This window comes from Gossypium arboreum, chromosome 1, assembly GCF_025698485.1.
Source record: "Gossypium arboreum isolate Shixiya-1 chromosome 1, ASM2569848v2, whole genome shotgun sequence".
Lineage (NCBI taxonomy): Eukaryota > Viridiplantae > Streptophyta > Magnoliopsida > Malvales > Malvaceae > Gossypium > Gossypium arboreum.
Window position 1 is genome coordinate 114,036,477 of NC_069070.1, and position 24,915 is coordinate 114,061,391.

Below are 24,915 nucleotides of genomic sequence, written 5' to 3' on the forward strand. Positions count from 1 at the left end.
AAAAAACAAACTAAATTAAAAGGAGAACAAAGCCTAAATCAAATACTTTTACTCAACAGTTGCACCTAGTTTCTGTTTAATTCCTTCATTGAAGTAGGAGATGGATCTCTCGCATGTGACTTTGTATATTTTCTTGTCCAGCAAACAGAGATCTTGATGGTTTTAACTGCGCTCCATGTTATATCTTGAAAGGCAAATATATTCCTATTTTTCCATATATGCCATGCAACTAAACCAAAAAGGATTAGGCCAAAATATTTTAGCCCATGTTATCCCTTCATTATACCTTAAGTTGTCCCCTACCCAATCAAAAATATTTCTAGAGAAGAATTATGTTTGCGAATTTGGAGAAACTATGTTTAACCAAATTTGCAAGAAATAATTTGAAAGAGTGATGGGTATGAAAATATGACATTTAATTTTGGAGCTTTATGTTGTTCTAATGGTTTTTCTTCTATTTTTTTTTTAGTCATAGATTTCAATGTTGTAAGGAGTTTTAGACATGTTATTTTTTTTATTATAGAACAAGTCATGTCACTACTAATGCATCAAGGGATTGCTGTTTTTTTATTATAGCCCTAAATACTTATGCATTTGAACTTCACCAAGTGGAAAAGGATCATTGCCTTAATTGAAAAAGAATATATAAAATACAAATAATTTCATAATTGATTTCTTTTGTTAAATGAGTGATATGGTACACTATTCTCTCTATCTCTAATCAAATACATATAATATACAAGCCACTAAAATGAAAAAAAGAAGAAAAGAATGGAAGACAATGGCATCTCTAATTTAATTGATACCACTCTTTGGTTTTATGCAAATAATGGATTAAGATTTAGCTACTTGGCCAATTTTTGGGTCACGCCAATTCTCATGAGGGCCAAATAAGCAACGAGTCTGTAGATCAAAACCATTAGAATCAGGGCAACAGCTGAGATGAGTTGACCATCTAGCCCCACAGTTTTTATAGGTTGGAAATCTCCTACTAAGCAAACCTTCCCAGGTTCATTACAAGGGTAAGTATCATGTGGCTGGTATTGAGCCCCCAACAAGAGTTTGTATGCGTAATGGGTAAGTGCTATGTATTTGATCCATGACATGAAACCCGGAAATTGTTGAATATAGTAGCCGCTGGTGAGTAAGAACGTGAGCATGATGATCGAACCGAGAGTGGCTGCCGATTTCGTGTTCATCACTAAGGCACCAATGGCTAACCCTATGCCTTGAGAGCCTAAGACACATAAAATAAGTGCAAATAGGGTGTATAGGAAACTCCCTGCTGTGGGTTTAAGCCCTGCCATCCAATATGATATTGTGATGAAAACAATGGGAAGTGTAAGCTCCATGGGGAGATCAGATATGATTCTTGACATGAAATATGAAGATAGCCTATACAAGCCCGCAGACCGTTCTTTTTCGAGCATTAAACGTTCTTGAGGGAAGGTGAAAATTGCTTGGTATAGAGGGAACAAACCCCAGAATCCTAAAATAAAGAAGAGGAATCCAATCTGCATGTTTTCAAAATTAACAAAATATATCAGCCTATTTTTCTTAAGTTCATACCATATATCAATGCTATCCAATGTTTATTCATACCTGGTCCTGCAAGTGAGCTACATCAGATTGCCACCATAATAGTCCTAAAAGAACAGCTACAACAAGGACCTCAACAGTGTTGAATACAGAGAATGATTCATGTTTCCTTTCCTTAAGTCCCCTTTGAAGCAATACAGTGAACTGTTGCCACCATGTTGTAGGCCACCTTTCAAATGTCTTGCTTTCCATTTGATCATGATGGTGCTTGCTGTTATCCTTGAGCTCTTCCCTTAGTTTCTCACCAATGTTGCTCTTATATACTGAAACTAGTGTTGTCTTCACCAGGGTTTGTTCCTTTGGTGACTCATTTGATGATGTAATACCTATATAAACATTACAGGATTCAAATCAGCTGAAGTAGATGTATGCTAAATTGTCACTATAAGATTAACGCATATACCATTTGAAAGGTCCAATAGGAAATCTGAAGGGTTCATGGCAACTGATGGGGCATATCCGATACTCGAAAAATAATCCATAGTAGCCGATCCTTGTCCAAAATACAAAGGGTTACCTTCTGATAGCAGTAAAACCTTATCAAACATGTAAAACAGTCTACTTGATGGCTGGTGTATTGTCAGCACAATTGTTCTTCCACCTTTAGCAAACTCCGACAACGTCGACACCAGCCTTTGCGCCGTAGTTGAATCCAGACCCGATGTAGGCTCGTCTAAGAACAACAAGCTTGGGTTTATAAGCATTTCTTGACCTATACTAACCCTTTTTCGCTCCCCACCCGAAACTCCTCTGGTAAATGGGTCCCCAATGATGCTATTCTTACAGTCAACTAGTCCAAGTTCATTGATGACAGCTTCAGCATGCAGGATCTTCTCTTGTTTACTAAAACTATTCGGCAATCGAAGCAGAGCGGTGAAAACGAGCGTTTCGGTGACGGTCAAGTGAGGGTATAGAACATCATCTTGAGTCACAAACCCTGTGTTTCGTTTCACTGAATTGGAGAAAGGCTTGCCATTGTAAGTTACGGTTCCACTGAGGCAACCACCTAGGCGACCCCCTAATGCAGTCAATAGTGTTGTTTTGCCACTGCCAGATGGACCAAGCATGGATAACATTTCCCCTGGTTCAACCACCCCACTAATCCCATTTAAGATCACTTTCTCTCCTGAACCTGATTTCTTTTGAAAATAATTACCCGATTTCCCAAACTTGATTGAATAAACAACATCAACAAACTGTAAAAAAACAAACCATGAAAATACAATCATTCAAAACTCAAAATTTACAATCTTTTTTTTTTTTAAAGAGAATAACTGTTCATACCTTTAAAACAACAGATTCATTTGTACTCTTGAAGATAGCTGTTGGTTTCATGTTATCTTCTGACATTTTTGCAGCTTCAACATCCAACTCTTTCGCCATTCTTACCAATCCCTGCAAAAAGAAACTTCTGGTTTCCTCTCTTTCTCTTTAATTTGGAATTTAAATATTTATAAATTGTAAAGTCTTATCTGTTTTAAGTAATTAGTTGATAATGATTATGAACCTCAGCTATTTAATTTGTTGTTGGGAAGCAATGTTTGACGGTTGACCAAATATCATACTTTCTATGTTACTTCCATGAATGTCATTGATTTTGTTTTGTTTAACCATGTTGTAGATTTTTAAAATAGCCATATATATATATATATATATATATTCTTTGCAACTTGGTCATTGATTTTAAAATAAACTTTGCATTTAGTTATATTTTTAATAATTATCCCTTTTTCTAAATACAACTTTGCATTTGAGTGAGGAGTGTACCAAATGATTCTGAGTTATATTTTTCTAAAAAATATTTAGATATCTTTTTAAAGAAAGCAGCCAGACAAATGCGGTTGTCACCGCTGTCATGATGGACCAAGCATATTTCACATCTCCATAATTTATTTATTGGATCTTGCCTTTTTTTTAATACAGATTTTTCAAACTGTAATATGACGTAAACATTGAAATATTTATATTTATTAATATAATAATATCATTTTCATATTAAGGTAATTATTTGGTATCATTGACATATGTCCTTAAATCCTATTTTTAAAATAATTATTTAATACATAATTTGTGTAAAACAAAAATCTTTTTAAAATTTTAAAAATAAAAAATATGATTTGAAAATTTTCATCTCGAGCATACAAAAATATTAATATACATTGACAATATATTTTACAAACAGTTTTAAAAATTACTTATGTTTTTTTAATATTTAATATTCTAATTTTTATTATTATGAAATCTAAAAATTTCAATTGTACTAAATATTTTCTCATAAAATTAATACTTAAATATTATATTAATATAAAATAAATAATATAAATTTATTCACTACTAAAATAACTTTTTAGGTTATAACATTATAAATATAAAATTATACATGAACTTTGATTTTGTACAATTTTGTACACAAAGTTTTGGTTTAATCCAATTCTCACAAATTATTAACACAATTATTGATGTAACATCATATTATGTTTATATCTTGCATACAGAAATAATTATATTTATCCAATATAAAATTGATTGATCTATTTATTTCTATAAATATGTATGATTGAATCAAAATTAAAGTTTTATATATACATTTGGAAGACAATCAAAGTTTCATATGTATAATTGCATCAAACTAAAGTTTATATATACAATTTCACATTAAATCAAAGTTCACGATAATTTTGAGATTTATATAATAATTTATTCTTTTATATTTTCTAAATAGAAATATTGACATAAGTTTTAATTGCTTAAAGCTTTTTATCATGAAACTATTTATTTTAAATAAATATTTCGTAAAAGTTTAAAATGAATTGTAAGGTACTATACTAATCTTAAATACCCAAAACACAATTTCATGTATTAAATTAATATAATATTACATTAATCATATAAATAATTTAAAACTCCTAAATATTGTAATAATTATTAAATAATATTTTCATATCTTTATATTAGAGAAAATTTATTACTAAGTATTTACAAATTATATTTTATGTATCTTTAATAAAATAAATGGCATTACTTATATTAATAATTCATTGCATATTATTGAAATATAAATATATGTGTTTAACAATAGGTTAAATTCTGCGTTATGCTTTATGTAAAGTTGTGGATTTTGTTCTTGTATTTTTATTTGATTATTTTTGTCCATATACTTTTTAAATTTTAAATTTTAATTTTCACAAAACGATAATTTTAAATTCATTTAATTAAGTTATGCTATTTCTAAAATCTAATGCAACGATTATATTATCATATGTGTAATGCGATGTCAACTTGTTATTTCCATATATTACTCGCTAAAAATCTAGTTAATGGATTATTGATGGTCATTTGCATCAAGACTGGAGTTTCAAAATTCAAAAAGTATAAAGACTTAGAATGACCCAATTAGAGAATATAGGCTAAATCTACAATTGTACACATTGTATAGGACTAGAAATTGAATTTAACCAAGTAAATTTAACTATAACTGTTTGGGTTAGGACTAAAATTTTAAAATCTAAAAAGTACAAAACTAAAATTAACCAATTCGAAAAGTAAAAAACTAAATCCACAACTTTTGTAAAATATAAAGATTAATAACAAACTAACTTTCATAATATTAAAATTATATTATTTAATTTTTAAATTAAAATTATATTATTTTAAACAGTTTTTTATTATATTCCTCTACAATTACCAATAAGATATTTTTAAGTCATTTTCATGATTTAAGAGAATTAAAAGACTCATGATTAAATTTTCATAAATCATCCATAATTTGGGTGGTTGAAATATACAAATCATTAAAGTTGGTAAAAGCAGAGTTGGTTGATTGATTACAAATGGATTTTCTTAAAACTTTATGAGTAAGTGAAAGAGAAAAATCATCAAGTTTTTTTTGTAATAACACATTTGACCCTTGAAATTTCATTGTGCAATATAATATTTATACAAAAAATGTCTAATTTGGTATCTATATTATTCCTTATTGCATCTATCCACCTCTAAAGCCTTTAACATTGTTTGAGAAACCTGCTCACTTGGTAGCAACCAATACATGAACAACAAACGTAAATTTTCAATTTTTTAATTTAAATTGAAGACTTAAGGATTATCAATTACATCATTAACATTCACTAACTAACCAAACTCTATGAATTCTATGTTATGTTGTCTCTTGTGGACTTTTAGTTGCACAAATCAAGGCCATCTACAAAATGAAATAATAAGATGGATAGCAAGCAAAAGAAGCAACAAAATTGACACAAAAGAAATTATAACAATGGATACTAAGTATTAACAAGATGTTATGGCATATCGAGCACTTTCAACTTGCTTTTGATATTGCATGATGATGGTTTCATTAAGATATCGTTAGTTGTTCATGAGCAAATATTTCTACAACAATAAATTTTCTTGCCACTACTTTTTTCCAAACAAAAAGCAAGTCTAACTCAACATGTTTGAACTTAAAATAAATGATTGGATTAACCTAAACAACCACAATATTTGAATTATCGCACTACAAGATTAGCTTGTCATCAAATACAATTTTCGACTCATTTAATAATGATTCAACACATATAATATTAGTCCTTGCATAGTTGACAATAAACTTTATGGTCTACAGTGCCTTTTAGACGTATGAGGCAAATTATCCAACGCATGATCTCGAGTTGGTTACAGTAGTCTTTGCGTTGAAAATTTGGAGACACTATTTGTATGGTGAAAGGTATATCATCTATACCGATCACAAGAGTCTCAAGTATCTCCTTACTTAAAAGGAGTTGAATATTAGACAGCGTCGTTAGATTGAGCTGCTTAAAGATTATCACTGTACTATCGAGTATCATCCTGGTATGACCAATGTGGTAGCCAATGCTCTAAGCCGAAGAGCGATGACAGATCTGATGGCGATGTTCGCTCGCCTTAGTCTGTTTGATGATGGAGGTCTGTTAGTTGAGTTGCAAGTTAAGCCGACTTGATTGAGTAGATTCGAGATAAGCAGAAAGGAGACGAGACTCTAGGTTTACGGTTTTGATAGATTGAGAGAAGTACTACTGCTGATTTTAGGTTAAATAGTGACAGTATCTGTATGCCGAACGATTTTATTGAGGTTGTCTATTCTGAGGGAAGCGCATAACAACCCTTGTGCTATGCATCCCGATGGTAATAAGATGTATCGGGATCTCCGTGAACTATACTGGTGGCCAAGGTTGAAGCGTAAGGTTACTGACTTTGTGGCTCAATGTCTAACGTGCCAGCAAGTTAAGGCTGAGTACCAATTACCTTCGGGTTTATTGCAGCCAGTCAAGATTCCCTTATGAAAATAGAAACAAGTGATTATGGATTTCATTATGGGTTGCCCTTGACACCCACTAATAAGGCTTATGTTTAAGTCATCATGGATCGATTGACTAAGTCTGCTCACTTCATATCGGTTCGAACAGACTTTTCTCTTCAGAAGTTGGCGAAGCTGTATATCTCCGAGATAGTTAGACTGTATAGGGTTCCAATGTCGATTATTTCTTACAGAGATCATTGTTTCACATCTCGGTTCTAGAAGAAGTTACATAAAGCTCTGAGGTCTAAATTGGAATTCAATATTACGTTCTATCCTCAGATAGATGGTCAATTTGAGAGGGTAATTTAGATACTGGAGTATATGCTTCGAAACTGTATGATAGATTTCTGAGGGAGTTGAGAGGATTATCTTCCGCTAGCTGAGTTCTCCTACAATAACAGTTTTTAGTCTAGCATTCAGATGGCACCTTACGATGCTCTATATGATCGTAAGTGTCGTACTCCCCTGTGTTGAACTGAGTTGGGTGAACGTTGAATTTTGGGCCCTAATTTGATTTCTGAGATTGAGGATAAGGTTCGACTGATTCGGGATCATCTGAAAGTGGCTTCCAGTAAACAGAAGTCTTATGCGGATTTGAAGAGACGTGATATTGAGTACTCTGTGGGGGACTTTGTGTTTCTGAAGGTCTCTTCATGGAAAAAGGTTCTGAGGTTCGGTCGTAAGGGCAAGCTAAACCCTAGTTTTATTAGGTCGTACCAAATTTTGAAGCTAGTGGGACCGGTTGCTTATAAGTTGGATTTACCTACTAAGTTGGACCGAATTCATTATGTGTTTCACGTCTTGATGTTGAGGTGGTACCATTCTGATCCATCCCATGTCTCGTTGAGGAGATCGAAGTTAGGCCAGACTTAATCTTTAAAGAGAAACCGGTTCAGATGGTGTGTAGGGCTGGATGGGTGTTTTAAACCCCACACGGTGTGTAGGGATAGTCGGAGATGGTGTGTAGAAGATGGGGATAGGATTCTCGTATCTGATTTGCATATATGTAACTGTATCTACATCTGAAATGGGCTCAGGGCTGGATTTGCATCTGTATCTGACATAGGCCCAGGCCCGAATATGAATTTGTCTGATTTGCGATATTCTGTATGTGTGCATGCTTAACTCTTCTGGGTTACACACTGAGTTTACGTAAACTCACCCCTTCTCTGTTTGTCTGTACAGATAACCCACAGTCTTAGGCGGGTCAGTGCAGCGGAGGACTCGACGGTGATCACCTATTTTTTTACGATTTTATTTTGTTTTATGGCTATTAAGTTTTGGCACTGGGGATGTATTTTCTAGGACTTTTGACTCTTTAAAACTATTTGATGTTGGTTTTGGGTTTTTTGCTTTTTACTTATTTATAACTGTGATGGTTCACCAAAAGTAAGGGTTTTTTAAAATCTTGAACGGATTTTCTGGACACAATGATTTTACAAGCTTCTGCTACTAATACGTTTTATCTCTAAATGATTAAAAGAAAGAAAGCTTTGAAATGAATAATAGCAATAAAGGCTAATGAACTAAAAAGGTTTTAACTTAATGACAATAGTTTTCAATCCATTTCATGTTACACTTTCGGATCCAGCTATAACGTCTAGGCCGGGTTTGGGGTGTTACATAATCAACCATAACTTTGATATATTAAAGAATCTATTTCATGCCTATGAAATGTATAATTTTATGAAAATTGAGAAAAATAAATTTAAAGAAGTAAAGTTGTTAAAAAAACTTACAACAAAGTGTAAAGTTGTTAAAGAAGTAAATCAACTAGTAGTAAATCTTGCATCAAGATGTGATAATGGTGTGATTTTAGGGAATATAGTTTTCGATCTTTAAAATTCACACATCGAGATATATTTGATGCATACGCATCTAGGACCTTTATATCCTTCAACACCATGTAGAACACTTCTATTTCTTAGAAGGTGGCAACCAAGATTTTCCATTCAGAAGTAATTGAAGATGAAGATTACGCCGAATTCCCATATTAACTAGATCAAGTTGACTCTGAAGATTGTCTTTCGATTTTCTATTGACATTTAAGCAACTGAATTTTGTCGTACCCAAGGCCAAAATCCTTTATCAGTTTCTTCATATCTTTGCATGAATGAGGGATTTTTTCAAACGGAAACATATCTATGAAAAACTCAAACAGTAGTATAAAAGAGTTTCCGGTCCATCCTCCCAAACATTTTAAGTGAAAAAGACGAATGCAGAAAGACATTTTTGAAAATTTCGATCCCTCATAAAGTTCTTCATTCATTTCATTAAGTAACTTGTAGAACTTCACCGCTTCTCCATTTGGCTTTTCATCAGGTACACTTCTTCCTCTTTCAGTAAAAGTATTTCCACCAACATCACAATCATCAGATGTAATAATTTCAGATAGAAACGATTGCAAACTATGACTGCATATATTAAATGCATCCCGCAACATACCTTCCATGTTATCTTCTCTAACAAACTGATGGTAAGCATTATAAAGATAAGTCAGATTAATCGTTGAAGAGATTCTACGAAGTGTGCACTCTTCATAGAAAATCCATTTTTTATACCCCTGAATAAAGCCATCAACAATTAGATGTTCGTAGACAACTTCACGAATATGCCAATTGATGTTGCCACACTTCTTACACGAGCAAAGAATCATATTCTCTTGGCTTGCATTTTGAAATACAAAATTTAGAAAAGTTTGTACTTAGTCGTTGCTTACCCTTGACAAATTCATCCAACTATTATCCATTTCGCAGTTCTTGAAGTCTAAAGTTGACAATAAATTACCGTTACTTAAGTGTACTAAATTGATTTAAATCATGTAATTGTACTAAAATAGATAATACATATTAAGTATCAAGTATCTAATGGGTGTAAACTAATTCAGGTAAGTTGTTTATTTACAAGTATAATTAGGAGTAGGGAAAAACAATAGTGTTGCCCAAATTTTTGTGATTTTTATATATTTTGATCCAAAGTTTTATGTAAGTTATGATATGATATATATTTATGTAAGTTATGTAAGTTATGATATGATATATGTTTATATAAGTTATGATCTAAAGTTTTTTTATTCTTTAAATGTTTATGTAAGTTATGATTATTATCTTTAAATTTTAACTTTAAATTTTAACCCTTTAATTGTAATAGCCTAAATTTTCAAAGGTGTCAAAAAAGGATTCGAGATCACTAAATCCAACAAATGAGTAGAAAAATATTAATAATTTAGTGAATATAAGTTAAATGTGAAGTTAGGAAAAAATTTTAAATAGCGAATAGTGTACTAGAAATAAATATTTAAAAATATATATATAATTATTATTATATTACTAAAAATTTTTAGAGTACTTGAATAAGTCCCTATTCATTTATAATACGTGATTTAGGCCTCGAGGGTTCATAAAAGAGACTTAATGATTTAATTTTAATATATTTGTTGTTTATTCATGAATTGTTTGTAAATTAACCAATATAAATAAAATTTGTTCGGTAACACCTTATAACCCTATTCCGGCGATGGTTTGGGATTAGAGGGTGTTACAAACTTTGCGAGAAAAGCAATTATATGCAAAATTCAGTAAATGTGAATTTTGGCTTCATGAGGTGGGATTTTTGGGTCACATTGTTTCAGCCGAAGGGGTTCGAGTAGATCCGAATAAAGTATCTGCAGTGGTAAATTGGAAAACTCCAAAGAATGTAACGGAAGTACGAATTTTTCTGGGTTTAGCTGGATATTATCACCGTTTTATTAAAAAAATTTCAATGATTGCTTCGCCTATGACAGGATTGCTATAGAAAAATGTTAAGTTTGTGTGGTCTGACGAATGCCAGCAAAGTTACGATCAATTGAAGAATATGTTGACAAAAGCTCCAATGTTGACTCAACCAGAATCAAGTGTGCCATATGTTGTATACAGTGATGCATCTTTGAATGGTTTAGGTTGTGTGCTGATGCAGTCGGGAAAAGTGGTGACCTATGTTTCTCGGCAGCTAAAATCACACGAGAAGAATTATCCTACGCATGATTTGGAGTTGGCTGCAATTGTTTTTGCTTTGAAAATTTGGAGACATTATTTATATGGTGAAAAATGTTATGTGTATACAGATCATAAAAGTTCGAAGTATTTGATGACGCAGAAAGAGTTGAATTTGAGAAAGAGAAGATGGCTTGAGTTATTAAAAGATTATGACCTTGTTATCGATTATCATCTGGGGAAGGCTAATATAGTTGCAGACGCACTCAGTCGGAAATCATCTTTGTTTGTACTCCGGTCAATGAATGTCCATTTTTTTGTTAGTGAAGATGGATCTGTAATAGCGGAATTGAAAGCCAAACCTGTGTTTCTCTAACTAATTCGGGAGTTGCAAGATGAAGATTCAAAATTGGTATTAAAGAAACAAATAGCTCGAGACAAGCAGGATTCAGAGTATAATATTGATGAGAATGGTATGTTATACTATCGTAAAGGAATTTGCATTCCAAATAATTCAGACTTGAAAAATGATATTCTTTCTGAAGCTCACAGTAATAGGTATTCTATTCACCCTGGAAGTACAAAAATGTATTGTGATTTGAAATAGATGTATAGGTGGCCTGGTATGAAAAGGGAAATTTGTGAGTTTGTAGCAAAGTGTTTAATATGTCAACAGGTGAAAGCAGAACATCAGGTACCAACGGGTTTATTACAACCTATTATGATTCCAGAGTGGAAGTGGGAACATGTTACGATGGATTTTGAATCCGGGTTACCTGTGACCCCGAAGAAGAAAAATTCAATCTGGGTAATTGTCGATAGATTGATAAAATCAGCACATTTTATTCCAGTCAGAATAGATTTTCCACTGGAGAAGTTAGCAGAACTGTATATTTCTGAGATTGTGAGGTTACATGAGGTTCCAACATCCATTATTTCGGATCGAGATCCAAGGTTTACATTGAGGTTTTGGAGCAAACTACAGGAAGCTTTAGGCACAAAGCTAAATTTTAGTACCACTTTTCATCCTCAGACTGATGTGCAATCAGAGCGGGTAATTCAGATTTTGGAAGACATGTTGGGATGTTGTATACCTGAGTTTGGTGGTAGTTGGGAAAAGTATTTACCACTGGCCAATTTTGCTTACAACAACAGTTATCAATCCAGTATAAAGATGGCGCCATTTGAAGCTTTATATGGAAGAAAATGTAAGACTCCATTGCATTGGTTAGAATTGAGTGAATCCAAGTTAGTGGGGGTCGATTTAATTCGGGAAACTGAAGAAAAGGTTCGGATTATCTGAGATTGTCTGAAAGCTGTTTCGGATTGTCAGAAATCATATGTTGACTTGAAAAGAAGAGAAATAGAGTTTAATGTGGGTGATCAAGTGTTCTTAAAGGTGTCGCCGTGGAAAAAAGTATTACGATTTGGCAGAAAAGGAAAACTAAGTCTAAGATTTATTGGACCATACGAGATTATTGAAAGAGTCGGTCCTGTAGCATATCGGTTAGCTTTACCTCCAGAGCTTGAGAAGATTCATATTGTGTTCCATGTGTCTATGCTGAGACGTTATAGATCAGACCCTTCACATGTGATTCCGATACGAAATTCAAATTCAACTTCATGATATGACTTATTCAGAAGAACCAGTGAAGATTTTAGCTCGGGAAATTAAAGAACTGCAGAATAAAAAGGTACCATTAGTTAAAGTGTTGTGGCATCGACATGGTGTGGAGGAAGCAACCTGGGAAACAGAGGAATCAATGAAATCACAATATCCGAACCTATTTTCAGGTAACAAATTTCGAGGACGAAATTCTTAAGAGGGGGAGAATTGTAATAGCCTAAATTTTCAGTGGTGTCGGAACAGTGATTCGAGATCACTAAATCCGACAAATGAGTAGAAAAAATATTAATAATTTAGTGAATATAAGTTAAATGTGAAGTTAGGAAAATTTTTTGAAATAGCGAATAATGTACTAGAAATAAATATTTAAAAAAATATATATATAATTATTATTATATTACGAAAAATTTTCGGAGTACTTGAATAAGTCCCTATTTGTTTATAATACGTGATTTAGGCCTCGAGGGTTCATAAAAGAGACTTAATGATTTAATTTTAATATATTTGTTGTTTATTCATGAATTGTTTGTAAATTAACCAATATGTTCGGTAACACCTCGTAACCCTATTCCGGCGACGGTTTGAGATTAGGGGGTGTTACATTAATTATACTCTTTAAATTTTTAAATTTGTGTTTTTTTATCACCTTTATGTTTACTATACTTAAAAGATAAAATTAACAAATTAATAATTATATGTTAATAAAGTTAATATTTGTTAATTTTTCATCTATTTTGAGTTATATTTGTTAATTTTTCATCTATTTTGAGTTACTATTTAAATTAAAATTTCCATGAACTTTTTAACTTTATACTACACATTAAAATCGATCAATTTATTTTTATGATAATATTGATAAATATTATTTTCATTTAAAATTTATTTTAATTAAATAATATTTTCTTCTATGATAAATATTATATTATGTTTTATTTTAGAAATTTGAACTTTAAACTATATACTTTTAAGGATAAATAAAATATTATTTAAAATTAAAATTTCTATGAAAATTTTAACTTTAAAATTAAATATAAAATTAATGAATTTAAATTTAGAATTTAAAATAATAAATTAATAATACAATTAAAATCCAAAAGTTAGAACTCAAGTTATCTTAAATTTTAAAATAAAATAAAATTTAGAGTCAAAACTAAAATAAATTAATAAAATTAGATTAAATATAAAGATATCAATAAAATTGATTATTCTGTATTTTTATTAAAGATATTAAAGATTTGTTATTTCTTTTGTTTACTTCTTTTCATTTTGTTTATTATAATAATATTAATTATAATTTAAAATAATGATATTTCAGTAATTTAATTATTAAAATAATCTTAACTTATATATCTTTTATGTATTAAAGCTAAAGCATTAAAAGAATATTTATAAAATTAAAGTGTTTATATTAGATGTATTTAAGAATAAATCCAAGTGATGTGAAACACAAATTTTATTATTAGTATACAGTACATACCAAAACTTGAAATAAAAAATAATATGAAGTTGGGCTGCAAAACTTACTTGGGCCTTAAATAAAAATAATATTCTAAGGCAGAACATAGTTCCAAATTGGGCTTCGCTAATTTAGGCTTTAAAAGGAAAAGTTTTAAAGAAAACCAAGTTGGGCTTTTAACACTTTTCCAGATCGCCTTTTAAACTCAAAATGATTTCTTCTATTTCAATTTCTCAAATTCTTTTTAACAAAGATTGATTTATTTTTTCAAAAAACAACGTCCAAATATCCACCTCTTCCATCCCCAAAATGTCAAAATTTTAGTCAAATTAAGCTACAAAAGGATTACAATAAACTTCAATCTAATTGAATTACATATTGCGGAAACAGAAATTAACTTATAATTTCATTAAGAATGACTTTAAAAATATGTATATATCAATAACTAATCATAGTTTACAACATTTTAAATACAATTTCGACACTTTGTGGTGATTCAATGCTCCTAGTTAACCATAGCTTCTTTATTAACTTAAAACTTGCGTATTTTAAATCACTATCACATGAACTTATAAAAAAGCTCAATAAATACTTAAGGCTCAACTTATTGTATTCTTCTATTAATTTTGAGTCTCATAATTATGTCTATCCAAATTTATTATAATGTATATCGTATTATGTTTTCATACCCAAAACATTCAGGCAAACAGTTTACAAGTATAGGACAATAAAGGCTTTAAATATAGGACAATAAAGGCTTTAACAGTTTGCAAGTAGCATATCCAGAGAAAAACAATAGCATGCTCAATGTAAATGCTGTCACTCATCTCCAATTTCATGAAATGGCAAAGCATACAAAAAGGTTTACAACTAACCAATCTATTGAAATTCAACTCCATTCTAAAAGTATCTACCAGATAAAATGTGGGTTAGCATATCGCAATATTTCCAAGCATCAAATATCAACCAAAGAGAAAGCAACAGTTTTAAATATAAAGGTGAACTTCACTGGTATTACCTTTACAAACTTTGGCCTGCGTAATTCGGTCTGACAAAAAAAGAGAAAGAAATAGAAAACTTGGAACCCAGTAACTGCCCTGCAAAACCGTGCTCTATATCAAGAACTTGCTGATGTAAAAACTCAACTATACTAGCCTTAGTCAACAAGGGAAAATGATTACCTACACTGATATGGACTAAACACCATTGTAAAGAACATATTTATACATTGGCCCCTAATAACTTAAAAGCATATCCGAGTTTCGGTAGGTAAAAATTAAAAAAAATTATAAAATGATTATCCACCAAGAAATCAAATCAATGAAATAAACAAAAGAAATACAGGACTAACGAAACAATAAAAAAATTCACAAACATATCTATATGTCGCTATTTTAATCACATAAAAAACTAAATAAGTGAACTGAAAACCAGTTACACCAAAGCTGTCACCACAACTAGCATAATAACACAATGTACTTAACTGAAACATCAATGAAAACCCAGAATTCAGATAAGAAAATTAAAAACAAAGAAAGAAAGGAAGCAGAACTGTCTTACCCGAGACAATGTGAATTGGAGCTAAGCAAACACACCAAAAAGCTATCTTCTCAATCAAGAGCAGCTAAATTAGAAGAACAAGATCTGCAAAAAAGCTGAGAAAGAAAAGGGACAGGATTTTGTTAAATGAAATAATAAAAATAATTGTTAAATGAAATAATAAAAATTGAGCTAATAGAGACAAAATCAGAAAATAAAGGACTTCTAAATGCAATAAACAAGAAAACTGGATGGCAGATAACAGATGACAGTGTAAAAGCTTTTTTGTACTCTGTACGGGTTGCTCGATCAACCTTAATTCGACTGAATTTGAAATAAATTTACAATTTACACTAAATTTGACCAAAATTATTATTTAAATTTAATTGTAAAAATAGTTTTTAACATTTTAAATAGCAAAAACAAAATTTATCTAGGCAAGTCTTTTTTTGAAAAAAAAATATTCAAGCCATGTACTTCTGTGTTGATAGATATTTGAGTTTAAAATAGAAAAGCTTAACAAAAGGTGTAGAGAAAGTAATAGTAGAGAAATCATAGCTGTAACAATTACAACATTACTAACCTGAAGTCTCTGAGAAAAGCGTATAAAAATTGCAAAAATAATCAGTACTCAAAGCTGCAAGCATGTGCTTCAAGTAAAACACCTTGTTACATTTAACTATTTCCTATTTATGCTGCATAGAAAACTAAATATTCAAACACAACACCTCTAAACTTCTGATTATTTGGGTCAATATGGAAATGAAACTCTTCACTCGAGCATTAACAATAACAGTAAACAATTTAATGACTAATATTTGAAATGACAACCTTGCTATAATTGAACATGATGTCAAGCTCGCAAACATTCTGGAAGCATCTGGAAGCATTTGTCCAAAGTTTCCACAAAAACTGAAGGCAGCAAATCTAAAGTAAGTAAAATGATCCAAAAATTGAAAGAAAAATAAGCAATTATTGTGATATCTACCTGTGTAGTTTTTAAAGGAAAAGCATGACAAACTTGATAAATTATTGTCATCAGAGAACATGCAATTTTAGGGCTAAGCATCCATTAAATCTTGTAGCTTAATAACAATAATCACAAACAAATGGAAAAAACTTACACGGCAATGTGGCAAAGGAGTGTCGACGACGATGCAGCAGAGGGGACAGTCGACGGCAATGCATCAGACGGTCCGGGAAAATCAAAGGGATTTCGGGATTTCGATTTGGGGAAAAAATTAAGGGATTTGGGGATTCTAATTTTTAGGGGAAAAATAAATGATTTCAGGGTTATGGTTTAGGGATAAAACTAAGCAGAGCAAGACGGTACGGTTTCATTTAAAATAAAATGATACTTTGCGGCGTTTTTATCAAAATTGCTGCTATTGCTTACCTTTTACAGTATTTTTCTCGTCACTTGACCTTTTGCGGCATTTTTCTCATAAACGTCGCTACTGTTTTACCTATTATGACGTTTTTTCGTTCGCGCCACTAATGTATAATATTTGCGGCGTTTTCCACCCAAACGTCACTAAAAACGCTGCTAAAACCTTAATTTCCTATAATGTCCTCATTGCATCAATCCACCCCCAAAGCCTTTAACATTGTTTGAGAAACCTGCTCACTTGGTAGCAACCAATACATGAACAACACATGTAAATTTTCAATTTTTTAATTTTAAATCAAAGACTTAAGGATTGTCAACTACATCATTAACATTCACTAACTTACCAAACGCTATTAATTCTATGTCATGTTGTCTCTTGTGAACTTTTAGTTGTACAAATCAATGCCATTTACAAAATGAAATAATAAGATGGATACCAAGCAAAAGAAGCAACAAAATTGGCACATAAAAGCAATTATAACAATGGATATATACTAAATATTAACAAGACGTTGTGGCATATCGAGCACTTTCAACTTGCTTTTGATCTTGCATGACAATGATTTCATTAAGATATCGTTACTTGTTCATGAGCTGATATTTCTACAACAATAAATTTTCTTGTCACTACTTTTTTCAAAACAAAGAGCAAGTCCAACTCAGCATGTTTGAACTTAAAATAAATGATTGGATTAACCCAAACAACCACAATGTTTGAATTATCGCACTACAAGATTAGCTTGCCATCAAGTACAATTTTCGACTCACTTAATAATGATTCAACACATATAATATTAGTCCTTGCATAGGCACACTTTAATATTCAGCTTTGACAGTAAATCGACCAATAACACGTTTCTTTAAACACCTATTGTGGACCATCTATGATCCGGATTAGTACCCAATTTGCATATACAAAGGCCATAATAAATAACGTTTGTGATGGATTGAATTGTATTCCATAATCAACCATAACTTTGAGATATTAAAGAATCTATTTCATGCTTGTATAATTTTATGAAAATTGAGACAAATAAATTTAAAGAAGTAAAGTTGTGAAAAAAAACTTACAACGATGATGATTTAGTAAAATATGCTTCAGAATAATCTTACATTCTACTAACTAAACACCAAAACCTTACATTGCAATTAAACTAACCAAATAGAATAATGTAACATACCGACATTTTATACGATAATCGTAAATTTCTATAATCCATATTAGTTTCTTATATGAAATATTATCTAATTAAAGTTGTTGATGATATTTTTGTTTGGGAAAAAACAAGTTATTGATGATTAATCAATTAAAAGTGTAGTACACAAATATGTATATTTTTCAATGTGAATTTAAAACTCAAAATTCCAATATTTTTAAATAAATCTCAATTCTATTTAATTAGATAAATTTGTTTGGGCCTTCCTTGAAGTTCTCTAAAGGGGCTTAGTTATAGCCCAGAAGGCCTTTGTTTGACCTTTTGGATCTTATTCATTTTGCATGTGTTGTAGTAGGAATTCTGACAAGCCAAGCCAACTAAAATACTTGAAAAGAAAGTTGACACCAAGTGAGTAGGACCAAAATTTTATTAATCAACTTGACACCAAAAGGACAAAGTAATCTAAGGTCTACTTGATTTATTATATAGAAATTAAATTTTATGTCCTATTTATTTTATGAAAATTTAATTGCATCCTCTTTGATCAGGTTAAATGCATTGTATGATATTGATTTGTTAATGATAATACATGAAGCATCCTTTTGGCTCCTGGCTTAGTCTAATCATAGTTGTTAATTACTACAGAAAATCGACCACATAAATTAAAACCTTGAAAATAAGATTCATCTTCAATTAACAGCGCTCTGCTCAGTTTTTTGACCCTTCCAACTCTATCAAGTCCTAAGAAATTCCAAAAGAAGTAAAATGAGAATCACAATTCTGTGAACAGTCATCGGAAACAGTCAAAAAGGCACTATTTGTATTGATTGTTGGTGGGGTTTTGTATAATAAAAAAGAATATAGTAACAAAAGCGATTCATAAGATATAAGTTTATGTGGACTTAATAAGTAAAGCATTTATTTTGTTTGTATTTGATTTTTTTATTATTTTATTTCTCAATATATTTACCAGAACTAGTCTAATAATTAATTCTTTGCATTCTATAGATTCATTAAGAGGGTAGATTCTGATTACGAAATTGTTCTACACTCAAAATAAATTTTAAACAACACAAAGGCTGCTGCTATTTGTAAATCTTTCATTCACATCTATTCACATCTATTCACATCCCACATGCAATAAAACCTTTTTGTAAAGTGAGAATGAAAATAAAGATTCAAAAGTTGAAAGTCTCCTCTTAAGCCACTCAAACTTTTGAAAATTTTAGTCATTTTTATAAAGAATATTTGTGTTTGTACAAAAGAGTTTGTTTTCTTTAGCGGATGCATAACGAGGATTTGGTAAATAGTTTACATAGGCTAGAATTTGTATATCAAATTTAATGGATATCATTTTTTAAAAGGGATTACATGTTAGAAATAATGGTAGATAGCATCTAGTCCATTTCTGTCAAAAAGTACCACTTTGAAATGTTGCATAATTTCAGGGTTGGGGCCAACATAATCACCTATTGTTTTGTAATCATGGACATCTACGTAGTTTGGAATCTAGTGTGCTTTCTTTCTTGTCTTTTTACATAAGAAAATTGGTACTGGCAATGGAGAAATATTTTTACATAAGGAAGAATGTGAGTTTGATTTTGACAAGGTTGATGGAAAAAGAAAGGAAACAAAAATAAACCTTGACCAAATCTATGCTGCGTGGGAACTTTTGAAAACTTTCATTCACCCTTCAAATAGTTATTTTTATTTACCTTAAATTATATTTTAGTTATTTATATTTGAAATGTTACATTTTAGTCACTTATATTATCGTTTTGTTATAAAATAGTCACTGTACCTTTAAACTCCGTTACCTCCCTATCGGTAGTCCAAATGGGTTTTAAAACCTATTTTCATCCCAATAACTAGACATGCAAGTTGGCATTTAAAACCTATTTGGAATGCCACGTAAGACCGCCGTTAGGGAGGTAATGGAGGTTAATAGTATAGTGACTACTTCGTAACAAAACGATAACATAAGTGACTAAAATATAATCTGAAGCAAACAAAAGTGACTATTTTATAGTTTACCCTAATAATAATAATTAGTGAATGTAATTTGTCTTTCTATTATAAGATAGGATCAAATTAGCCTTTTATTATTAGCTGAATTAATTAATTTTATATATTATTAAAAAAATCAAATAAGGTTAAATTTCAATGGAATTAATGTTTACTGTTTATTGTATAACATAGTTATATTATAAAAGTTTTTATGGTTATGTAAATAAAATAATATTTTTGGAGTTAATTGAAAATGAAAAGAATAATTTTCATATAATTTTTTAACAGTAAATATTAACTCATTATAACTTGGCTTTATTTGACTTTTTTAATAGTAGAATGACTAATTTAAATCAATCCCTATAAAGAGGGATTTTACAATGAAATTCACCCAAAATAACTCATTCTTCTAAACCATGGAAGGAAAAGAAATTGGGAGGAATTCTATTTTGTTTATAATCATGGACATCTACGTAGTTTGGAATCTAGTGTTCTTTCTTTCTTTTGTCTTTTTACATAAGAAAATTGGTGCTGGCAATGGAGAAATATTTTGTTGGATAGGATGTAGTCTGATGCTGCTTTCCTACAGGATTTGGCACTTTACAAGATATCAAATGAAATTCCATATATAACACCTAATTTGCTGCCTCTTTTACCACAAAAAATAGACCTTCAATATTCACACATATATATATATATATATATATATATATATAAACATTAAATTTCTTGGCATTTTCCCTTTGAATGTAGTTTGGATTTGAATAGCCATGAAACCAATCTTTGAATATTGAACATCAAATTCAATTTCTGTAATCATCAATAATATAACCAATGAAACAAAAATCTGAATAAATAAAAAAGAGCACCATTAACTTGAATTTTATTACAACTGAGGATGATTGTACAAATGAACCAAAGGTTCAAAACTATGTATCTTTGTTTTTCCTGTTTCGATTACAAAGTATACATGTAAAGAAAGATTTAACAAAGGAAAGAATATAACTATAGGCTTATTAACATGAAAGATAACAAAGCAAATTAATGAAAACAATGTAAAAAAATTGTGATGGAATTTCCATTCCCAGACTTTTGAGTCTGAACCAGAAAGCGGTGATAGGAGTATTGTTCATGCTCTTAATCATTTCTCTTCGCTTTTCATCTCGATCAAGCTTTCGATCACAATCTCGGAAGCACTGGTCACCACATCGGACCAATTCCTACATAAAATCAAAATAAAAAAAAATTGGTTATGTATGAACCGATTAAACTAAACTTTAGAAAAGATTGATTATTGGCTTACCCTTTTAACGAGTCGAACGTGAGCCCGACAGTATTTTTTGCTTCCTCAATAGCCAATTTGAACCTCTCCAAGTCTTTGTCCGGGACAGTTACATTGTTGACAAGAGCAAGTTGCGAAGGCTTAATGTCGCAAAAGATCGGAATTACCTTCTTCTTGGACTCCATGATAAGAGCCAATTCATGTAGGCAAAAATAGGACTTACAATAATTCGGCGAGAAAACCGTGATGCCGACCTTGCAATTCTTTATCGCGTTATCGATGTTGTCGAACAACTTATCGCCGGGTTTCATATTCTTGTTATCCAAGAAAGGTTGAAGGTTTAACCGAGAAAGGTGATCGTAAAGCAAGGTGGCTATAGTTCGCTTGGTGTCAATGCCCCTATGGTTAATGAAAACATCGCAAGCTTTATTTCTCACAAGGGGATTCGTAGGTGTTTGGAGGGCAAGAAAGTTGCGATGGAAGTTCATCATTTTCATGGCTGCTGATGAATAACGTTGCATATGCATGGTGTTGGGTCGATGAAGAAGGAAAATAAAGGAAACCCTAATTGTATTTTTTTATTTTGTGTGGCTTGTATGTTAAGATATTTGTTTGTATTATGGTGCCATATGCATATATATATATATAGGGGAAGTCTGGAAATGTGGGGTAGCTGTGTTGGAATCTTCAAATAGGAGCAGTTCTACTTCTATAGTTGAATTGTAAAGAAAGTAATAAGGAAGAATGTGAGTTTGATTTTGACAAGGTTGATGGAAAAAGAAAGGAAACAAAAATAAACCTTGACCAAATCTATGCTGCCTCAGAACTTTTGAAAACTTTCATTCGCCCTTCAAACAAGTTACATTGAATTCCTTTTTTAAAAACAAGCATGAGATAAATATAACTATGAAAACATGGTCATTTAAATTAATAAAAGCTAATGTAACCAAGATGAGATACATATAACTATGAAAACATGGGCATGTGAACATTCCATTTGACAAACCTAAATAATTAATGTTGTATTTAATTATTATTTTACTTAATTTTGAATACTCTATCAAAATTATTAAGTACATTGTAGAGTTAAATGTAGTAAAAATTAAATATAAAAATAATAAAATAATGCAATGAAATTAAAATATTTTATTAATAATGTATTGACGACTACCCGTTAATAATATGACATTATTATTATTATTATTATTATTATTATTATTATTATTATTAGAAGGATACGAATTTAAATACATTTAAATGTATCTTATTTTCCTATTCAAAATTTATAGATATAAATAGGAGTAATAATAAAATTATATTAAAAATACTAACCCTATAGTATAAATAAATAAAGGGCTAAAGGGAAGGGATACATGTGAAACACATGAGATATGTCTATTTTGACTGTTTGATCAAACAAAGTACAACATTATCGGACAAATTAAACATCAACATCGACATCGTTAGGTGCTTGTTCAACCCCCCCATTGAAGGAAATTCTCGGTTGTGAAAAGGTAATTTCCCTCATCTTTTTCAAGATTTGGGTTTCCGCATGCACCACCGATCAAGCTTATAATAATAATAATAATAATAATAATAATAATAATAATAATAATAGTAAACTATAAAAATATCACTTTTGTTTGCCTTAAATTATATTTTAGTCATTTATGTTTAAAATATTACGTTTTAGTCACTTACGTTATCGTTTTGTTACAAAATGGTCACTCTACCGTTAAACTCCGTTACCTCCCTAACTGTAGTTCTACGTGGTAGTCCAAATGGGTTTTAAATGCCAACTTACATGTCTAGTTACTGAGATAAAAATAGGTTTGTGATTAAATAAATTTAATTTGGACTGCTAAGTTAGCATTTAAAACCCATTTAGACTGCCACGTAATATTGTCATTAGGGAGGTAGAGGAGCTTAAAGGTAGAGTGGCCACTTCGTAACAAAACGATAACATAAGTGACTAAAACTTAATATTTCTAACATAAGTGACTAAAATATAATCTGAAGCAAACAAAAGTAACTATTTTTGTAGTTTACCCTAATAATAATAATTGGTGAATGTAATTTTTCTTTCTATTATAAGATCGAGTCAAATTAGCCTTTTATTATTAACTGAATTAATTAATTTTATATATTATTAAAAAATCAAATAAGATTAAATTTCAAATTAATGTTTACTATTTAAAAATATTGTTTATTGTATAACAGGTTATATTATAAAAGTTTATTATGGTTATGCAAATAAAATAGTATTCTTTGGAGTTAACTGAAAATGAAAAAGAAAAATTTTCATATAATTTTTCAACAATAAATATTAACTCTGTTACAACTTGGTTTTATTTGACTTTTTTAATAGTAGAATGGCAAATTTAAATCAATCCCTATAAAAGAGGGACTTTACAATGAAATTAACCCAAAATAACTCATTCTTCTAAACCACGGAAGGAAAAGAAATTGGGAGGAATTCTAATTTGTTTATTTGTTAAATATATATGTATATTATAGCCAATAAACTATGATACACCTTTATTTGACTGCATTTTTATTCTTTAAATAATTAATTATAAATTTATTTTTTACTAAATTACATTATATTCAAAAATAAAAAAAAAGTATTGGTGAGAAAATATGTGTAAGAGAAAAAAATGTAAATACGCATACTAAATTTTCAAAGGATTGGTATTTTTAATGTTATTAAAAAAGTATATTTTATTATATAATTTTTTAAAGTTTATAAGTGTAAATACATACAAGTAATTATAAATTAAAATTAGATTAATATAAAGTATAAATGGGTAAAAAGTTTAAATATAAGCGGATAAAATAAAACTCACACATAATGAGATTAGAGACCTGCACGTGACAACTGCACATAGTGAAATTCTAATTAAAGTACTTAAGAATCCTAAATCTCAACATGTGTCCAATTGCAATGACAGGAAAAAATCAACGATTTCGCTCTATGTGAATAGGCTTATTAAAAATATATATGCCCAAAACATTCATTTCCCTTGCTATGTTGTGTGCTATTAATGTATTTTATTTACTTCTTTAGTAAATTTGGAAGGTGTTTGGTTGGTTGAATTTTACATTACAATCTGTAATGTTACACTTTAGAATGAAATTATGATGTTTGATTCTCAACATATAAGTCATCTCATAATCTCTTATTCTTGAACAATGTCAAGAAGTACTCGAAATATAAAATGCAATCTCATTACAACTCATTTATTAAGTGATCTAAAATTTCAAGCGAAATTTGAAATTAAAGGTAAAATTTCCTTTTGTTGCTATTGTATTAATCAATATAATTTTTCACCAAAAAGTTAATTTAATTAAAATTAAAATCTCTTTTCTATTACCCTTTTCTCTTATAACTTTAAAACCAAAATATAATTCAAATTTTAATAAAAGAATTTGATTATTCAAATGTAATTCAATTTAAAAATAGTAAATATATCATAAATAAAATAAATTGAAAATAATACTTATTTTTAATATAAGTGTTATAATAGACGTTGATAATGCCAAAAGAACGCT

At 30.2% G+C, this 24,915-nt stretch overlaps 2 protein-coding genes and 1 long non-coding RNA gene across 3 annotated transcripts; all 3 read right to left on the bottom strand.

The window, feature by feature from the left end:
* Window positions 1-660: 660 nt before the first annotated feature.
* Window positions 661-3,216, bottom strand: LOC108482229 (ABC transporter G family member 9-like). The gene is made up of 4 exons (XM_017785340.2): window positions 2,884-3,216; window positions 2,003-2,795; window positions 1,603-1,925; window positions 661-1,514 (listed from the first exon to the last, which is right to left on the bottom strand). The coding sequence occupies exons 1-4, from the start codon at window positions 2,980-2,982 to the stop codon at window positions 846-848; spliced, it is 1,884 nt and encodes a 627-aa protein (XP_017640829.1). The 5' UTR covers window positions 2,983-3,216; the 3' UTR covers window positions 661-845.
* Window positions 3,217-14,408: 11,192 nt separating this feature from the next.
* LOC108482887 (uncharacterized) lies at window positions 14,409-17,096 on the bottom strand. The gene is made up of 4 exons (XR_001870967.2): window positions 16,652-17,096; window positions 16,359-16,439; window positions 15,549-15,643; window positions 14,409-15,085 (listed from the first exon to the last, which is right to left on the bottom strand). It is a non-coding gene; the product is annotated as an uncharacterized LOC108482887 (long non-coding RNA).
* Window positions 17,097-21,145: 4,049 nt separating this feature from the next.
* Window positions 21,146-21,890, bottom strand: LOC108481633 (TIR-only protein-like). Its single transcript, XM_017784743.2, has 2 exons — window positions 21,385-21,890; window positions 21,146-21,301 (listed from the first exon to the last, which is right to left on the bottom strand). Exons 1-2 carry the CDS (start codon window positions 21,888-21,890, stop codon window positions 21,223-21,225), a joined length of 585 nt encoding a protein of 194 aa, XP_017640232.1. The 3' UTR covers window positions 21,146-21,222.
* Between the last annotated feature and the right edge of the window lie 3,025 nt (window positions 21,891-24,915).

What these genes read in the sequence shown, in the direction of transcription:
- LOC108482229 (XM_017785340.2), bottom strand. Translation starts at nt 2,982, where the DNA reads ATGGCGAAAGAGTTGGATGTTGAAGCTGCAAAAATGTCAGAAGATAAC. An exon ending in CCTATTGGACCTTTCAAATG is followed by an intron (nt 1,926 to 2,002) that starts GTATATGCGTTA and finishes ATGTTTATATAG; the next exon opens with GTATTACATCATCAAATGAG. An exon ending in TAGCTCACTTGCAGGACCAG is followed by an intron (nt 1,515 to 1,602) that starts GTATGAATAAAC and finishes GAAAACATGCAG; the next exon opens with ATTGGATTCCTCTTCTTTAT.
- LOC108481633 (XM_017784743.2), bottom strand. Translation starts at nt 21,890, where the DNA reads ATGCATATGCAACGTTATTCATCAGCAGCCATGAAAATGATGAACTTC. An exon ending in ACGTTCGACTCGTTAAAAGG is followed by an intron (nt 21,302 to 21,384) that starts GTAAGCCAATAA and finishes GATTTTATGTAG; the next exon opens with GAATTGGTCCGATGTGGTGA.